Genomic DNA, 19,685 nt, shown 5'->3' with positions numbered 1-19,685 from the left:
GTGTAGAACTCTTTTCTTCCAAGAGGTAGTAACAGCCAGCACAATCGATATTTTTAAAAAAGACTTGGATATATTTGGGTTAACACAGAATCCAAGGTTAAGATTGCTAACATTAAATGGCATTGCTTTGGGCAGGGTTTTTATACAAAAAAAAAACAACAACACAGAGATGCAAGAGAATCCGTTAATGTTGATTCAATGACATTTTCCTTTTCTTTAACCTCATCTGTAATTACTGCACTTACCTGGTGATGGTGTCTGAGAAACCAATGCAGAATCAGCAACCAAAGACTTCTTCTAGAAGAAGAAAAAAAAAGTTGCAAAAGTAAGGGAGTTGTAAATAAACTAACAATGTGTTAGATTGTTCAACAACCTTATACTAATGTAGTGCGTGCTTATAAATAATCTCTTTGTACCTGCTCCATGTTGTCTCCTAGAAGTTCTTGCATTGCCTTTTCCTGCTTTGGGTGAGAGTTCTAAAGCAAAAACAAAATGACTATAAATTGCTATGTTCTGCAAGTTCTGTTACAGGCTGAAGGACACACATAGACTATAGGTCATAAGAGAGATGGTAGAGGATTATGGGTTTGGATGGATCAGCACAATGCTTTGCTATTAGGTGGCTGCACAGGTCACAAAAACATCTGTGTGTTTATAATACTAATGTGGCCAAATTAGAATTGGCTAGAAACTGGTTAAAGGAGAGTGCTCCAATCTGGGGTCAAGTGGTAGTATTATTCCTCTATTTCTGGAAGAAAAAAAAATGGATTTACATTGGGAGATATGTATTTGACTTTCAGAATATGTGGTCTGATTAACGGTTTGTATGCAAAACTAAAAGAGTGTTACAGAACTTACAAATACATAAATATATATGAAAGAAAATAATGTAAAATATTTTTTTGCATGAAAAAAAGGTGTTAAAAAATAAATATATTTATCTTGAAAGTCATGTTTGTACAATATTGTTCAGACAGTGAAAGCAGATCACTGGCTGATAAGCAAGTCTCCCACTGCACAAATCATGACCAATGGCATACTCCCAAAGCATAGAGCAAAAACGTTACATTTCACAAGGTGGTAAGAGTTCACAAGCCTTCACAAGTGGGATTAAACTCCAGTACCACCAGGAGGAGGCAAAACCATACCCAGCATACTAGTTTAATATAGTTGAGTGTCTGAGGGTACCTGCTCTTTTGTTTGAGTCACCTTATCTTACCTCCCATCAAGATAAGGCAGTTCTTAGGACTCATTGCAGTTTTTTTGCCCAAGGTGGTTTTGTCTGATAACATTAATCAGGAGACTGTTGATATATTTCTAGGATGCACCTTAGTTACCGTGCTTTGTCCTATTCTTGCTTTTCTGTTGCTCTCCTTAATTAGCCATATGTTAGACTGAGGAATGCAGGGAAGGAAGGCAAGTAATTAAAAGCCTCTTGTATGTTGTGTATTTTTTGCCTCTCCTAGTGGACTGAAGTTTAATCCACATGTCATGGCTTGTGGACTCTCAGCACCATGAAAGAAATTAATTTATCAGGTAAGCATACGTTTTGTTTTATTTCTTAGCACAGCATCCATTTTGGAGAAAACAATTGTAATACATTTTAAATGCCATTTTTTTAGGTGCCACAGGAAAAAATAATTGAATGGCCTCCTGTAACAGAAAGCTTATATATACATATTAATTAAAAATTGGGTAGGTGGGAAGCGCTCAAAAGTTAGGGTTAAATATAATACTGCTTTCTATAACATCAGAATACAAAATACTAAAATATATATAGCAACAGAACACGATATAGTATGTAAAAATGTTTAAATAGTTAATTTAATATCGTGTATAATGTTAATAGGCTGTGGCCACAACTCCCAAAAATGTACACTACATAAAAAAGCACATAGTCCACTGCAGGAGAATACTTGTAATGTTACTGTATGAAATGAAAGGATACAAAGTCCTCTTTGTGGATACTCTGTATATGTTTGATACTCTGGGTACTCTGACAATAATATATACCGTGAGTCTATTTTTCAGAAAAGATGGTTTTAAAAACTCCTACCAGACCTCAGATTTTGGCACAGCATCAGCTCAGTGTTATTCAAGGTTCCTTCTCACTTTCTGTCGACCTCGTGTGTGATAATTCCGGACGCTGGTATTGTGTTCACAAACTTTCCGACATTCACCCGTGCTCTGCGGTCACATAACTGCCTCAAACACGGTATTCACCGGCTTGAACAATTGGGGAAACTAGTAAGATTTTAAACCTCTCAGACTTTATCGGTTCATGTAGAGTCCTTCAAAGGAATTTTTCAAAAAATGTGAAAGTGCACTTCACAAGGATATAAGGTCCCAAGATGTACCAACAGAATTAGACTGCCTATATTTATATATTTTTTGTATTCTGATGCTATAGAAATAGCAGTATAATATTTTATTTAACCTAGGCTTTTGAGCGCTTCCCACCTACTAATCTCTTTGCAATTTCTTGTCTGTGTGTTGGGAGATAACAGATTTTTTGGGGGACAGCTAAAATGGGTGAGCTATAGACCATTCTTGTTTGTTTTTACATATACATATTAATGAACATACATAACACATAAACATAAAAAACAAACTATAATTTAGCAGTTAGGGGGAAGAAAGTTTACTAGTTAGGAAAGAAAAATGACTAAGATGGGCCAAAGCTTCATTTCTTACTTGTTCACTGCAATTTCTTACTAGTCCATGACTAGATCTTACCGAGATAAGCAAGTTTTGTTCACGGGTGCAGGATAATGACAATCAGCGGGTCACTGGCTGCAACAGTTGAGAGATCAGGCTCCTGAACAGACTCTGGGAAACTGAGAACCATCTGGGTGAACTGCACGAGTATCCATAAAGAGCGAGCACTAAGGCGACCACCCTATTACACAAAAACAACAGGAATACATATTTAATGTCTGTCTAGATAGAGGTTCCTATCTAAAAAATGGATCAATGAAAATGCACAGTAACATACTTATTTAAGAGTGAATTTGACAAAATGTGACAGTTTTTAAGTGGTTGTCCCACAACACTTTCTGTTAATATCATTCATTATACAACTCATACTGCAATCAAATACACTGAAATAAATTAACTTATTTCAACATGCAAAGTTAAAAACACAACCAATCAGATACTGTCTTCACAAATATAGCCATACACAAGCAAACTGAAGCAACATATATAATCAGATCACACACACAACTGAACTCATTCAATGCATAGCTTGTCAACTTGAACCCCAGATACCCTTCCAACTTAATCCCTTAACAACCAGCATCGTACCTTGTAAGACGCTGCTGTCATGGACCTCTCTCCGCCGTGATATCCCTAAAAGTAGCAAGATCACTCTATTTCTGGTAAGCCTACAAGTGGGGGCATGTGATGAAAGACGGGCAGAGTTACCGATGCAGAGAGAGACACTCTGTGGCCCTCTCTGGCATCCTGCAGCGGTGGGTGCTGAGCGTTAGTGGTGAGAGAAGGTTAGGAGGGAGGCGCGTGGCGGCCCATCACTGCAGAGGGGTGGGAGCGGGAGGGACCGTTCATACAGAAAATTTCTGTTAGAGGCGGCAGTGAGTGGGAAGGAATGGGGGGGCTCTTAAAGTGGAAGGGGTATTAGAGGGTGGGAAATCCATCTTGCCGGAGGGGGAGGGGGTAGGGTACTGAAGGGGGCCGCTACACTACAGAAAAATAATTTTTATTATTATAAAAATAAATTGTTAAAATGTTGTGGCGGAGCTAGCTGCCAGAACAAGAAGACATGTTTCTGAAGAGCTCCCGAGGCCAATTAGAAAAAAAACAGATTTATTGCAAAATCAATCTATAAGTTAAAATACAGATAATAAAGAGAATCAGGTTTGGGAACTGACTGAGAAGCCCTCCGGGAGAATATTGCAGCACGTCTCTGAATGAAGCAGACCAGGTACAGAACCATGGCGGCAGATACCTTAACATTGAAAACTAGTCTGCGGATACCTCCCCCCGATCTACTTGTCAACCCAGACATGCTGCCTTAAAGGGACACTGAACCCAAATTGTTTATTTTGTAATTCAGATAGAGCATGCACTTTTAAGCAACTTTCTAATTTACTCCTCTATTAAAATTTTTCTTCATTCTCTTGGTATCTTTATTTGAAAAGCAAGGAATGTAAGTTTAGCTGCCAGCCAATTTTTGGTGAACAACCTGGGTTGTTCTTGCTGATTGGTGGATACGTTTAACCAACCAATGAACAAGCGGGGTGTCCAGTGTCTGAACCAAAAAATAGCTTAGATGCCTGCTTTTTCAATAAAGATAGCAAGAAAAATTGATAATAGGAGTAAATTAGAAAGTTGCTTAAAATTGCATGCTCTATCTGAATCATAAAATATATTTTTTTGGTTCTGTGTCCCTTTAAGCTGCGTAATCACAATATTGACCACAAACACCTGTAAATTAATTGGAACTCAGCATAATGCTATTTCTGTTACCAGGAGGCAGTCAACCAAGATGGCGACTACCACGTGGGAAAAAAAACAGAATTTATGGTTACCTGATAAATTACTTTCTCCAACGGTGTGTCCGGGTCACGGCGTCATCCTTACTTGTGGGATATTCTCTTCCCCAACAGGAAATGGCAAAGAGCCAGCAAAGCTGGTCACATGATCCCTCCTAGCTCCGCCTACCCCAGTCCATTCGACCGACGTTAAGGAGGAATATTTGCATAGGAGAAACCATATGGTACCCGGGGTGACTGTAGTTAAAGAAAATAAATTATCAGACCTGATTAAAAAAACAGGGCGGAGGCCGTGGGACCGGACACACCGTTGAGAAAGTAATTTATCAGGTAAACATAAATTCGTGTTTTTCTCCAACATAGGTGTGTCCGGTCCACGGCGTCATCCTTACTTGTGGGAACCAATACCAAAGCTTTAGGACACGAGTGAAGGGAGGAGCAAATCAGGTCACCTAATGGAAGGCACCACGGCTTGCAAAACCTTTCTCCCAAAAATAGCCTCAGAAGAAGCAAAAGTATCAAACTTGTAAAATTTGGTAAAAAGTGTGCAGTGAAGACCAAGTCGCTGCCCTACCATATCTGATCAACAGAAGCCTCGTTCTTGAAGGCCCATGTGGAAGGCCACAGCCCTAGTGGATGAGGCTGTGATTCTTTCGGGAGGCTGCCGTCCGGCAGTACTCGTAAGCCAATCTGATGATGCTTTTAATCCAAAAAGAGAGAGGAGGTAGAAGTTGCTTTTTGACCTCCTCCTTTTAACCCGGAATAAACAACAAACAAGGAAGATGTTTGTCTAAAATCCTTTGTAGCATCTAAATCGAATTTTAGAGCGCGAACAACATCCAAATTGTGCAACAAAACGTTCCTTCTTTGAAGACTGGTTTCGGACACAGAGAAGGTACGATAATCTCCTGGTTTAATGTTTTTTGTTAGAAACAACTTTTGGAAGAAAACCAGGTTTAGTACGTAAAACCACCTTATCTGCATGGAACACCAGATAAGGAGGAAACACTGCAGAGCAGATATTCTGAAACTCTTCTAGCAGAAGAAATTGCAACTAAAAACAAAACTTTCCAAGATAATAACTTAATATCAACGGAATGTAAGGGTTCAAACGGAACCCCCTGAAGAACTGAAAGAACTAAGTTGAGACCTCCAAGGAGGAGTCAAAGGTTTGTAAACAGGCTTAATTCTAACCAGAGCCTGAACAAAGGCTTGAACATCTGGCCACAGCTGGCCAGCTTTTTGTGAAGTAACACAGACAGGCAGAAATCTGTCCCTTCAGGGAACTTGCAGATAATCCTTTTTCCAATCCTTCTTGAAGGAAGGATAGAATCCTAGGAATCTTAACCTTGTCCCAAGGGAATCCTTTAGATTCACACCAACAGATATATTTTTTTCCAAATTTTGTGGTAAATCTTTCTAGTTACAGGCTTTCTGGCCTGAACAAGAGTATCGATAACAGAATCTGAGAACCCTCGCTTCGATAAGATCAAGCGTTCAATCTCCAAGCAGTCAGCTGGAGTGAAACCAGATTCGGATGTTCGAACGGACCCTGACACAAGAAGGTCTCGTCTCAAAGGTAGCTTCCAAGGTGGAGCCGATGACATATTCACCAGATCGTGCATACCAAGTCCTGCGTGGCCACGCAGGAGCTATCAAGATCACCGACGCCCTCTCCTGAATTGATCCTGGCTACCAGCCTGGGGATGAGAGGAAACGGCGGGAACACATAAGCTAGTTTGAAGGTCCTAAGGTGCTACTAGTGCATCCACTAGAGCCGCCTTGGATCCCTGGATCTGGACCCGTAGCAAGGAACTTTGAAGTTCTGACGAGAGGCCATCAGATCCATGTCTGGAATGCCCCACAGCTGAGTGACTTGGGCAAAGATTTCCGGATGGGAGTTCCCACTCCCCCGGATGCAATGTCTGACGACTCAGAAAATCCGCTTCCCAATTTTCCACTCCTGGGATGTGGATAGCAGGAGTGAGGACTCCGGCCCATAGGAATGATTTTGGTCACATTCTTCTTCATCGCTAGGGAACTCCTTGTTTCCCCCTGATGGTTGATGTATCGCAACAGTTGTCATGTTGTCTGATTGAAACCGTATGAACTTGGCCCTCGCTAGCTGAGGCCAAGCCTTGAGAGCATTGAATATCGCTCTCAGTTCCAGAATATTTATCGGTAGAAGAGATTCTTCGCCGAGACCAAAGACCCTGAGCTTTCAGGGATCCCCCAGACCGCGCCCCAGCCCATCAGACTGGCGTCGGTCGTGACAATGACCCACTCCGGTCTGCGGAAATGTCATCCCTTGTGACAGGTTGTCCAGGGACAGCCACCAACGGAGTGAGTCTCTGGTCCTCTGATTTACTTGTATCTTCGGAGACAAGTCTGTATAGTCCCCATTCCACTGACTGAGCATGCACAGTTGTAATGGTCTTAGATGAATGCGTCGCATAAAGGAACTATGTCCATTGCCGCTACCATCAACCCGATCACTTCCATGCACTGCGCTATGGAAGGAAGAGGAACGGAATGAAGTATCCGACAAGAGTCTAGAAGTTTTGTTTTTCTTGGCCTCTGTCAGAAAAATCCTCATTTCTAAGGAGTCTATTATTGTTCCCAAGAAGGGAACCCTTGTTGACGGGAGATAGAGAACTCTTTTCCACGTTCACTTTCCATCCGTGAGATCTGAGAAAGGCCAGGACAATGTCCGTGTGGAGCCTTTGCTTGAGGAAGGGGACGACGCTTGAATCAGAATGTCGTCCAAGTAAGGTACTACAGCAATGCCCCTTGGTCTTAGCACAGCTAGAAGGGGACCCTAGTACCTTTGTGAAAATCCTTGGAGCAGTGGCTAATCCGAAAGGAAGCGCCACGAACTGGTAATGCTTGTCCAGGAATGCGAACCTTAGGAACCGATGATGTTCCTTGGGATTAGGAATATGTAGATACGCATCCTTTAAATCCACTGTGGTCATGAATTGACCTTCCTGGATGGAAGGAAGAATAGTTCGAATGGTTTCCATCTTGAACGATGGAACCTTGAGAAACTTGTTCATGATCTTGAGATCTAAGATTGGTCTGAACGTTCCCTCTTTTTTGGGAACTATGTACAGATTGGAGTAGAACCCCATCCCTTGTTCTCTTAATGGAACAGGATGAATCACTCCCATTTTTAACAGGTCTTCTACACAATTAAGAATGCCTGTCTTTTTATGTGGTCTGAAGACAATTGAGACCTGTGGAACCTCCCCCTTGGGGGGAAGCCCCTTGAATTCCAGAAGATAACCTTGGGAGACTCTTTCTAGCGCCCAAGGATCCAGAACATCTCTTGCCCAAGCCTGAGCGAAGAGAGAGAGTCTGCCCCCCACCAGATCCGGTCCCGGATCGGGGGCCAACATTTCATGCTGTCTTGGTAGCAGGTGGCAGGTTTCTTGGCCTGCTTTTCCCTTGTTCCAGCCTTGCTTGGTCTCCAAGCTGGCTTGGCTTGAGAAGTATTACCCTCTTGCTTAGAGGACGTAGCACTTTGGGCTGGTCCGTTTCGTACGAAAGGGACGAAATATTAGGTTTATTTTTTGCCTTGAAAGGCCGATCCTGAGGAAGGGCGTGGCCCTTACCCCCAGTGATATCAGAGATAATCTCTTTCAAGTCAGGGCCAAACAGCGTTTTCCCCTTGAAAGGAATGTTAAGTAGCTTGTTCTTGGAAGACGCATCAGCTGACCAAGATTTCAACCAAAGCGCTCTGCGCGCCACAATAGCAAACCCAGAATTTCTTAGCCGCTAACCTAGCCAATTGCAAAGTGGCGTCTAGGTGAAAGAATTAGCCAATTTGAGAGCATTGATTCTGTCCATATCTCCTCATAAGGAGGAGAATCACTATCGACCGCCTGTAGCAGCTCATCGAACCTGAAACATGCGGCTGTAGCTACAGGGGACAATGCATGAAATTGGTTGTAGAAGGTAACCCTGCTGAACAAACATCTTTTTAAGTAAACCTTCTAATTTTTTATCCATAGGATCTTTGAAAGCACAACTATCCTCTATGGGTATAGTGGTGCGTTTGTTGTAAAGTGGAAACCGCTCCCTCGACCTTGGGGACTGTCTGCCATAAGTCCTTTCTGGGTCGACCATAGGAAACAATTTTTTAAATATGGGGGGGAGGGGACGAAAGGAATACCGGGGCCTTTCCCATTCTTTATTAACAATGTCCGCCACCCGCTTGGTATAGGAAAAGCTTCTGGAGCCCGGGACCTCTAGGAACTTGTCCATTTTACATAGTTTCTCTGGGATGACCAACTTGTCACAATCATCCAGAGTGGATAATACCTCCTTAAGCAGAATGCGGAGATGTTCCAACTTAAATTTAAACGTAATCACATCAGGTTCAGCTTGTTGAGAAATGTTCCCTGAATCAGTAATTTCTCCCTCAGACAAAACCTCCCTGGCCCCATCAGACTGGGTTAGGGGGCCCTTCAGAACCATATTATCAGCGTCGTCATGCTCTTCAGTATCTAAAACAGAGCAGTCGCGCTTACGCTGATAAGTGTTCATTTTGGCTAAAATGTTTTTGACAGAATTATCCATTACAAGCCGTTAATTGTTGCATAGTAAGGAGTATTGGCGCGCTAGATGTACTAGGGGCCTCCTGAGTGGGCAAGACTCGTGTAGGACGAAGGAGGGAATGATGCAGTACCATGCTTACTCCCCTCACTTGAGGAATCATCTTGGGCATCATTGTCATTGTCACATAAATCACATTTATTTAAATGAATATGAATTCTGGCTTCCCCACATTCAGAACACAGTCTATCTGGTAGTTCAGACATGTTAAACAGGCATAAACTTGATAACAAAGTACAAAAAACGTTTTAAAATAAAACCGTTACTGGTCACTTTAAATTTTAAACTGAACACACTTTATTACTGCAATTGCGAAAAAACATGAAGGAATTGTTCAAAATTCACCAAATTTTCACCACAGTGTCTTAAAGCCTTAAAAGTATTGCACACCAAATTTGGAAGCTTTAACCCTTAAAATAACGGAACCGGAGCCGTTTATAACTTTAACCCCTTTACAGTCCCTGGTATCTGCTTTGCTGAGACCCAACCAAGCCCAAAGGGGAATACGATACCAAATGACGCCTTCAGAAAGTCTTTTCTAAGTATCAGAGCTCCTCACACATGAGACTGCATGTCATGCCTCTCAAAAACAAGTGCGCAACCACCGGCGCGAAAATGAGGCTCTGCCTATGATTTGGGAAAGGCCCCCTAAAGAATAAGGTGTCTAAAACAGTGCCTGCCGATATTATTATATCAAAATACCCAGAATAAATGATTCCTCAAGGCTAAATAGTGTTAATAATGAATCGATTTAGCCCAGAAAAAGGTCTACAGTCTTAATAAGCCCTTGTGAAGCCCTTATTTACGATCTTAATAAACATGGCTTACCGGATCCCATAGGGAAAATGACAGCTTCCAGCATTACATCGTCTTGTTAGAATGTGTCATACCTCAAGCAGCAAGAGACTGCTCACTGTTCCCCCAACTGAAGTTAATTGCTCTCAACAGTCCTGTGTGGAACAGCCATGGATTTTAGTGACGGTTGCTAAAATCATTTTCCTCATACAAACAGAAATCTTCATCTCTTTTCTGTTTCTGAGTAAATAGTACATACCAGCACTATTTCAAAATAACAAACTCTTGATTGAATAATAAAAACTACAGTTAAACACTAAAAAAACTCTAAGCCATCTCCGTGGAGATGTTGCCTGTACAACGGCAAAGAGAATGACTGGGGTAGGCGGAGCCTAGGAGGGATCATGTGACCAGCTTTGCTGGGCTCTTTGCCATTTCCTGTTGGGGAAGAGAATATCCCACAAGTAAGGATGACGCCGTGGACCGGACACACCTATGTTGGAGAAAATTCTAGAGCTCCTTGATGATCATTTCCTCGAGCTGGAACGAATATTTGTGGCAACTTTGGAAACTCTATCTTCTGAGAGTCGCTTAGATGTCCATCTGAGAAACAGCAAGAGCCGAGTATTAGAGAGGTACAATGGACGCCGTGGAGCTTTGGTTTTAGCGTCAACAGAGTTACAAGCCCGATACAGAGGAGAATATGGGGCACTATAAATAGTCACACTAAATGCTCTGCTACTCGGAGGGACGATGTAATTAACTACATTTTCAGAAAGAGGGGAGCCCAGCAAGATGTGCAAACTGACTTTTGCAAACCAGGACACCAGCATGGTTTGGCCCTGTGACTCTCACACCACTTTGCCTACGGGTGGCCCCCCCCGCCCCTTTGACATATCAAATCTCCCAGCGCCAAGCGTTAAATCTTTACGAAGTGAAGGGAGATATGGAAATGCCCCCTCAGGCTTTGATTTGTAGGGCATTTTCCTTCACAGTTTTGAGAGGGGCTGCTTTCATCACATCTAGCTTGTGCCAGCATTGCCCATATGGGGTAACTGCTATCAACCTTATACTGCTAAGGCACACACGAGAGCAGGAGTTGGTTAAATTGCTTGTACTCTTGCTTACTCTTGGATGAAGACACGGCTAAGATCTAGACATTTCATACATTTGAACTGCAAGGTTCTATAAAGCTTCTCCTTTGTTATTCCTTTATTCTCTCTAGATGTTTAGGTATTTATGCCATAAGCATCTATTATTTCAAGTTTTATTTATATAACCTTAGGGACAATGTATATTGCTGTTAATAGTATGATACAAGGGTCCCATGGTACATTTTCTTTGAATGCATGTTTAGGGGACTATGTAACAAAATCTCTCTAGATGTCAGTATTAAGCCCACAAACTTTACTACAGCATGTGTTATTATATATCTCTTAAGAAAATTTCGGTAGCTTTTTTAGTATTATACAATGTACAATGTGCATTTTTTATTGATTACATCTACGGGGCTACTGGTATATACACATAAACTGTATATCTCTTACTACTCCTTGAGAGGCCATGCAACAAAATCTAATTACTAGGCGCTAGTTTAGAGCTTCTCTTTTTTCTTTTCTTTTTTTTCCCTCTAGATGGTCAGTATTAAGCCATAAGCTTTATTATTCCCATGTGTTCTATATATAATCGTAGGAAAATTTATATTGCTGGTATAGTATACAATGACCATATACATCTTCCTTGATTACATCTAGGGACTACGGATATATACACATAAACTCGCTACCATGCTCTACTCATTGAGGGGCGCCGCCCAACAAAATCTAATTACTAGGCGCTAGTTTACATAGTATTGCTCTAGAACGGCTGTCGGCGACCGAGACAGTGGGTCGATCACTGTTCTGTGTTGCTTAATTTGCCTGTAGACCCTCTCCATAAAATAATGTTATAATTATAGATGACATTAAAGATCCCTGTACACTTCTACTAATTATTATTTGCTGCAAACTGAAGCATAAAGGTAGACAAATTCCTAGGGAACCAATACCAATAATCAGAATAATTGCAAGAGATGATTATAATCTGAGCCCCCAAAAAAGAAAGGAAGAGGAGGGGAGAATGAAAGAGAAGGAGAAAAGCACATTCCCACATGTGAGAGGTTAATTCCATGCACAGTTCAATATATGCATACGATGTTCACTTTTTTTTGTAACATAAAACGATTTAAGTTGCTATTCTGAGGGATGGTATAAAAAAACGCAGGGTAAAAACACCAAACTCCTGGTTTACCGTAAAAAGTCCCTAATGTAGGTAGAATAGAAAATGGACAAAAACGAAGCCAAAAAAGGGAGATGAATACAACTGGGAGTATTCAATATTAGTACTACTACTCTAAAAGAGGAAGAAATCAAAATATTAAGTTATGGCCTCTCTTTGCCCCTAGTACTAGATTAAATAAATTTAATACGCATATACATATAAAAAGTTTGTAAGAAATCTCACTTTATAACGGTTCTATATGAGAAGTCCGTTAGAAATAAGACCTCTACAAAAAGGATTGTAACTAAGCAGGATAATTTTGTCCACACTAAAATCTAAATCCAAATTTAACCCTGTCTCAGCAAAAGGAAGTCATCTGGAGACTTTTGAAAAAATGGCTCTAAAAGATTTGAGGAACAGCCAGCCATCTAGATTTATAAAAACAAATATGACTAAAAAGGACACTCTGGTTTTAGAAAACCTTAAAAAGAACAACAAAGTGACCATCAAGCCCGCCGACAAGGGCGGCGGGATTGTAGTAATGGATACCAGCTACTATGAATCTGAAGCTAATAGACTGTTAAGTGAGATGAAAACATACAAAAAATTAGAATTAAATCAAACTAATAAATTTGCAGCATCACTTAAAAAGCTTTTAAAGAAGGCAGGGATCTGGGAATACTGAATGAAAAGGAGGTGGAATACCTGGATCCCAAACATCCTCGGGTCCCGGTGTTCTACCTTCCTCCCTAAATTCACAAGAATGTAAAACAACCACCGGGGGAGACCTATTATCTCGGGAATTGGGGCATTATCTTTCAAATTTATCACAATATGTGGACGTTTTTCTGCAGAAATTCGTGAAAAACTAGACTCATATCTTAAAGATTCAACTGCTGTTTTAAACACTCTGGAAAACCTAGTTTGGGAGGATAATTTTATTCTGGGGTCACTGGAGATATAACTTCGTCATATACAGTAATAGACCATGAAAAAGGCATCTCAGCTATTTGACAAATATTTTAAGCACTGATACTGATATGAAAGGGATTGAACAAAAACAATTTTTTAGTAAAAAGGTATAGCTTTTATACTAAAAAATAATTATTTTTACATGACAAATTCTTTTTACAAATAGAGGCAAGGCTATGGGCAGCGAGGTTTTGCACCTAGCTACGCCAATTTGTTTGTTGGCAGTTGGGAAGAATCTTTCTTCCAAGAGGGTAGCTATGGTGCAGACCTCATGCTCTATAGGCGGTACATCGATGATGTCCTGCTAATATGGAGAGGTCCGAATCAGATTTACATAGAGTTGGTTTGACAAGATGAATGCTAATGATAGGGGCCTAAAATTTACCTTTAATTACTGTAAGGAAACAGTTATATTCTTAGACCTGGAAATTATGTAGTAAATAACCTAGTTGAAACAAAAACCCACTTTAAAGAAGTGGACTCTAACAGTTTTCATACATGCCAACAGTTGCCATCTCCAACAATGGAAAGAACAACATCCCTTTTTGGCCAAAGTCTAAGGATTATAGAAAAACGTGTTCTAGACCCCAAGACTTTGAAAATCAGATTGAGATCCTAATGGGGCAAAATTCTTAGATAGAGGATACAAAAAAAGAGACGTAAATAAGGCTGTAATACGGGCAAGGGAGACTGATAGAAAAATCATTGCTCTCAATATAAACAAAAGACTAACATAGAGAATACAGAGGTAATCAATATACCATTTATATTACTGAGGGGGTATAGCGTGGACCAGGTCTTATTAGAAAAATTTAAATAAAAACTGGGGCATACAAAAGCAGATCCCATTATAGGAGGACTCTTTACCACCAAAACCTAAAATTGATATTAGAAAATCCAAAAATTTCAAATCTATCTTGGCAGCCCAGTGCTTACAACATGAAAACAATGACACCCATACAGAAAAATTTACAAGGAGGGAAAATATAGGGCTTTTTTTTCCCTGTTACTACCAGTTTCAGTGACAAAAAAAGGCGCAGTAAAAGTTCATAAATCTGGAAGAAGAATTTAGTATTAAAGAGTGCATTAGATGCACCACTAAAGGGGTCATTTATATTTTAAAATGTTCGTGTGATTTTAATATATTTTGGGGAAACAAAAAGAATGATAAAAGACAGGATAAGGGAACATCACCTATGTATTGAAAAAGGGAGAAGAAGACACTAATCTTTTAAACATGTTAAATTAGTGCATAATGGAAGAACCTCTGATTTAAAATATTGGGGGATAGCACATTTTAAACAGAATTGGAGAGGTGGAATATAGAAAAAAAATTTAAAACTTAAAGAGGCAGAACTTATATACAGATATGATACCTCTATTCCCCGCTGGCCTGAACTCCGAGTTAGACATCTCCCCATTCTTATTAGACCTAAATTTATGCCATATACACAATAAATTTCCCCTGCTTTAAGTCTAGTGAGTGTCCCTTTATGGTGAGGCATTACACTACATATTATATATTTTAAAAATGTATATACTTCATTCTATATGTGGGTCTCCATAAGGATACATATTAATAATTTTTCTAACTAGTCCATTCCATATAAGGGCCTATATTCATTTATATATTCATTTTATCATGAAAGTTTCTTATTTTGATATCGAGTAACCACACCATTATCACTATAAATTTGTAATTGACAGTTTTTAGATGATAAACAGATATATTTATATTTTATTTAGTATTTATGGTGTTTTTTTCACAATTTTTATTGACAATTTTATCTTATGTATTGCTGGCTTTTAACATATGTTATTTTGGCTAATACCGTACCTTTAAATAATGATATACACCCCCTCTCTAGTGACCAATTAAAGATGCCAATAAGAGGATCTAGATACACCTTTAAATAGGTGCACCTGTTGCAACACCTCATCTTGAGAAAGACCCAGTAGAGGGAGAAACGCGTTGATGTTTTTGCCATAGATTTTAGGATATTCTACAGCTACTAAGTGCTGTGCACAGATTGATGCCTGTCTGCCATCTGGTGAAACTCTGAAAACCTTGAACTCTGTACTATTCTAGTGCTTATTGATGCACTGAAATTACAAGCTATACGAAGGGGTACGAAAGCGGAACTTTTGTATCTACTTGAACAGCTGCACTTCACATACAGCACCTTGTACCAGTTTCCTGCGTGCTTTGGCACATATAGAGCGGATATTCTGTGGTTGTTGGAACCTAACAGCTGAAACCGGAGAAGCGATCGCTAAGGACCAATCGGAGGGCTCAGTCCAGGCCAGCGCCCATAAAGGGTGACGTCACTTCCGCCACGGTCGGTAATTTCTTTTTTCCTTTCGATCAAGAGACGTATTGTTTGGGGGTAAGCCTTCCTCATTTATCGACAATACATTAGATACCTGGGACTGCTCATATCCAATTGGCCATAAGGATAAACATTTTATACTTTTGGTGGACTGGCAAAATCCCTTTTCTATATACGGGAGACGTCCGTTTTATTACAAGATATATTTTGTATTTTGTTTGTGTTTGTTATTCATTTTCTGCTTTATTAAATTTTAGGCAGAGCTTGCTAAATAGCACAACTTGTCACTGTTTATTGTATTTGATTATATATACTTTCTAAACACTTTTGTTGACCTATCAGAAATATGCACTAATCACTTTATCACTAAGTACATCACCCCTTGATATATTTTAGCACTTATATCTGACACATATTGATGTGTCCCTCACTACTGTTGTCTAAGTAATTTACTACACTAATTTTTATAATTTTCTACACCTGCTTCACTTCAGCCTGACACCTTTAGCTACAGCGCTCCTGTTTTAATTTAACTTTTTGTCCATTTAAGTTTGCTATCCTTTGGGTATCGGAGATGTTGAATGGGTTTACTCACTTTAAGTCTTCTTTTGAGTAGTCCTGTTTATTAATTGCCTACATCCGATGATTAGTTCATTTGAGTTACTTATATACTTATGCTGGATCAGGATAATTGATATGTTTTACAGAGTGTTAACATAGAAAGAAAAACAAAAAGAGGAGTTACGCAACTGAGACCCAAGAGTGGTCTCCTCTTGATTTAGTTTACCTTCTGAACTCTTACATCCCCTTTATTACTAGGCAGTTCAAAAGTGGCCTCATACATCACCTAGAAGGTATATAATCCAAGGGCAATTCAAATTATGCTGGAAATATGTCATGTAAACATATAATGTATATCATTTTTATTTTTTATTTTCTCTTTGCTTTTACTGATATGTTATGAAACCAATTGTAATTACATCTCTTTTGTCTGACATGTAACATTTGTGGTCTTGTGACCCCTGCTATTGTTAGCACAGAAACCCTTAATGACCAGCAACTTACATGGTACGTTACGGTCGTTGAGGGGTTAACATTAAAAACCTATTGCAGCAAAAGAAAAAATTATGCTTACCTGATAAATTTATTTCTTTTTTGACACGATGAGTCCACGGATTATCTTAATTACTGATTGGATATTCACCTCCTGGTCAGCAGGAGGAGGCAAAGAGCGACCACAGCAGAGCTGTTAAATAGCTCCTCCCCTCCCTCCCACTCCAGTCATTTGACCGAAGTTAGGAACAGAAAGGAAAAGCCAAGGTGCAGAGGTGTCTGAAGTTTAGAATAACCCACAACCTGTCTAAAAAAGCAGGGCGGGCCGTGGACTCATCGTGTCAAAAAAGAAATACATTTATTAGGTAAGCATAAATTTTCTTTTCTTTTTAAGACACGATGAGTCCACGGATCATCTTAATTACTGATGTGATTCAATACCCAAGATAGAATACACAGATGATACGGGAGGTTCAAGACAGGGAACCTAAATGGAAGGCACCACTGACTTGAAGAACCTTTCTCCCAAAAACAGCCTCACAGCCGAGGCAAAAGTGTCAAATTTGTAAAACTTTGAAAAAGTGTGAAGAGAGGACCAGGTTGCAGCCTTGCAAATCTGTTCTACAGAAGCTTCATTTTCGAATGCCCATGAGGAAGCAACAGCCCTCGTGGGAATGAGCCGTAACTCTCTCGGGAGGCTGCTGTCCAGCAGTCTCATAAGCAAAACGTATTATGCTCTTCAGCCAAAAAAAAAAAGAGAAGTAGCCAGTGCTTTCTGACTCTTACGTTTTCTCAGAGAAAACCACTAACAAAGAAGAAGACTGGGGCGAAAGTCCTTAGTCGCCTGTAAATAAAACTTTAAAGCAACGGACCACGTCCAAATTGTGCAGAAGTCTTTCCTTCTGAGAAGAAGGATTAGGACACAAGGAAGAAACAACAATCTCCTGATTAATGTTCCGATCAGAAACAACCTTAGGAAGAAATCCTAATTTAGTACGTAAAACTACCTTATCTGAATGGAAAATAAGATAGGAGATTCATACTGCAATGCCGAGAGTTCTGACACTCTACGAGCAGATGAAATAGCTACCAGAAATAAAACTTTCCAAGATAACAATTTAATATCCAAGGAAAGCACAGACCCAAAACGGAGCCCCTTGAAGAACTTTGAGAACTAAAGGAAGACTCCATGGAGGAGTAATTGGTTTAAACACAGGCCTGATCCTGACCAAGGCCTGACAATGAGTGTACTTCTGGGACATCCGCCAGACGTTTTACTAACAAAATAGATAAGGCCGAGATCTGAACCTTTAGAGAACTCGTCGATAAACCCTTCACCAAACCCTCTTGAAGAAAAGACAAAATTCTAGGAATCCTAACCCTACTCCATGAGTAGCCCTTTAGATCCACACCAATAAAGGTATTTACGCCAAATCTTATGGTAAATCTTCTAGTCACAGGCTTACGAGCCTGAATAATGGTCTCTATGACCGAATCAGAAAACTCAGGTGAAGGGTGGCCCAAAAGGAAGATAATGCAACTCTAGAAGTGTGATTTTCCCAAAATCTCACACTGAAAATAGAAATGTATACCAATGGGTTAGAGTGCGCTAGAAGCTGCTCTACCTCTATATAAAAACTGCAGCGTAACTCAGATAACCACAGTTGTTATGTATAATCAAATATATATTTGATATGGCAATAATTATTTATATACTTCAAGACAATACTAAATACAATGCTAAAAATAGATACAAAATACAATGCTAATAAACCGTATACTAAGGGTGCACCTTAAGGAAAATACATAAATAAAAAACTTTCTATACTCTGATACAAAGGTAGAATCATTAGATAGTTTGATACAGAGAACAATGGCAACATATAATTAATCAAATTGATACAACTCAAATTAACGTTTTTAAAATACTTAAGTGTGCAGTGCAAATCTGAACAGAAGCACTTTTGAATGCTTATCTAGCCTTGTGTCTCTAAATTTTCAGGCTTCTAGGCAAAAAAACAGTAAGTCATTCATTTATACTCAGATACTTGCTGACTTTTGTTCTTATAGCAATAGGTTCCGTTATTTGGAGTATTTTTTGTAAACTTCTTAAAAGCCCCAAGATGATGTAAAAGCAATCACCAGAATCCAAAAGGTAAAAATGATAGTGTTTTAAATACCTTTCCCCAACCAGTTATCACTTCTCTCAGTGTTGGCGTTTTCGTATGATCTGCCGTTCAGAGATTATATAATTTTAATTTGGAAGGGTGATGAAGATCTTTTATATTTATTCTTGGAAGATTTTAGTAATAATGAATTTGGAATTAATCTTACCTATGTAAAAAGTAGAACAAATATTAACTATTTGGATTTAGATACAATAATTAAGAGACAATAAAATTATTACTAAAACTCACTTCAAAGAAGTGGAATCTAATAACTTCATTAGTAGTAAGAAGTGAATACAGCGCCAACAAGAGGCCAAGGGATAAATATACTCACAGAGAGATAAAAGAAGATTATTTAATGAACCATGTTAAAAAGCATCAGTAATAAAAGACTATATATATAAAAAATGTAAAAAGCACATATAAATAAAATTACAAATACAGGAATATCTTACAGAAGCTGCTCAAAGGGGCCAAAGCTGATAATTACAATAAAAACAGAGGTAATAACAGGTGATCAGTGTGAGTGGTACACCAGAATAGAGTGTATACTAATAAAACAGTATTAGCCTAAGTACAACTATAACAAGTGCATCAAGCAAAAAACTAATAAACAATAGTACAATACAATAGTGTTCAAAAATATGTTTCAAAAATAGTGTTCCAAAAAATAAGAACAATGCACTGCAGTGCAAAAAAAAGGGGGTAGCAAAATAATTGTATAGATACGATCAAATAGTGATGAGTTGCAAATGGGATATAAAAATGCTAGCTACTTAATCCAGTGAGGTTAAGATATAATTAAATAAAATACACAATATGCAATAACATAAAAAATAAAATACACAATATGCAATAACATAAAAAATAAAATATAATCCAAAAAAGTGTTCAAAAAGTTGATCAACAAATGTTAGTGAAGAACAAAAATAAGTCAATCAAAACTAAAAAATTGAAAAAATTGGGGTGATGAAAAG

General features: G+C 39.1%; 1 protein-coding gene across 1 annotated transcript in view; it reads right to left on the bottom strand.

Moving 5' to 3' along the window:
• Positions 1-19,685, bottom strand: part of RNF31 (ring finger protein 31) — a 184,874-nt gene that overhangs the window by 135,257 nt on the left and 29,932 nt on the right. The window contains 5 exon segments of the mRNA XM_053702361.1: positions 246-297; positions 417-476; positions 2,737-2,760; positions 2,762-2,837; positions 6,345-6,389. Coding sequence (XP_053558336.1) covers positions 246-297; positions 417-476; positions 2,737-2,760; positions 2,762-2,837; positions 6,345-6,389 — 257 coding nt within the window.

This window comes from Bombina bombina, chromosome 2 (genome assembly GCF_027579735.1).
Source record: "Bombina bombina isolate aBomBom1 chromosome 2, aBomBom1.pri, whole genome shotgun sequence".
In the NCBI taxonomy this organism is placed as follows: domain Eukaryota; kingdom Metazoa; phylum Chordata; class Amphibia; order Anura; family Bombinatoridae; genus Bombina; species Bombina bombina.
The sequence above is the reverse complement of the archived record's forward strand: the minus strand, read 5'-3'. Positions and strand labels throughout refer to the sequence as shown.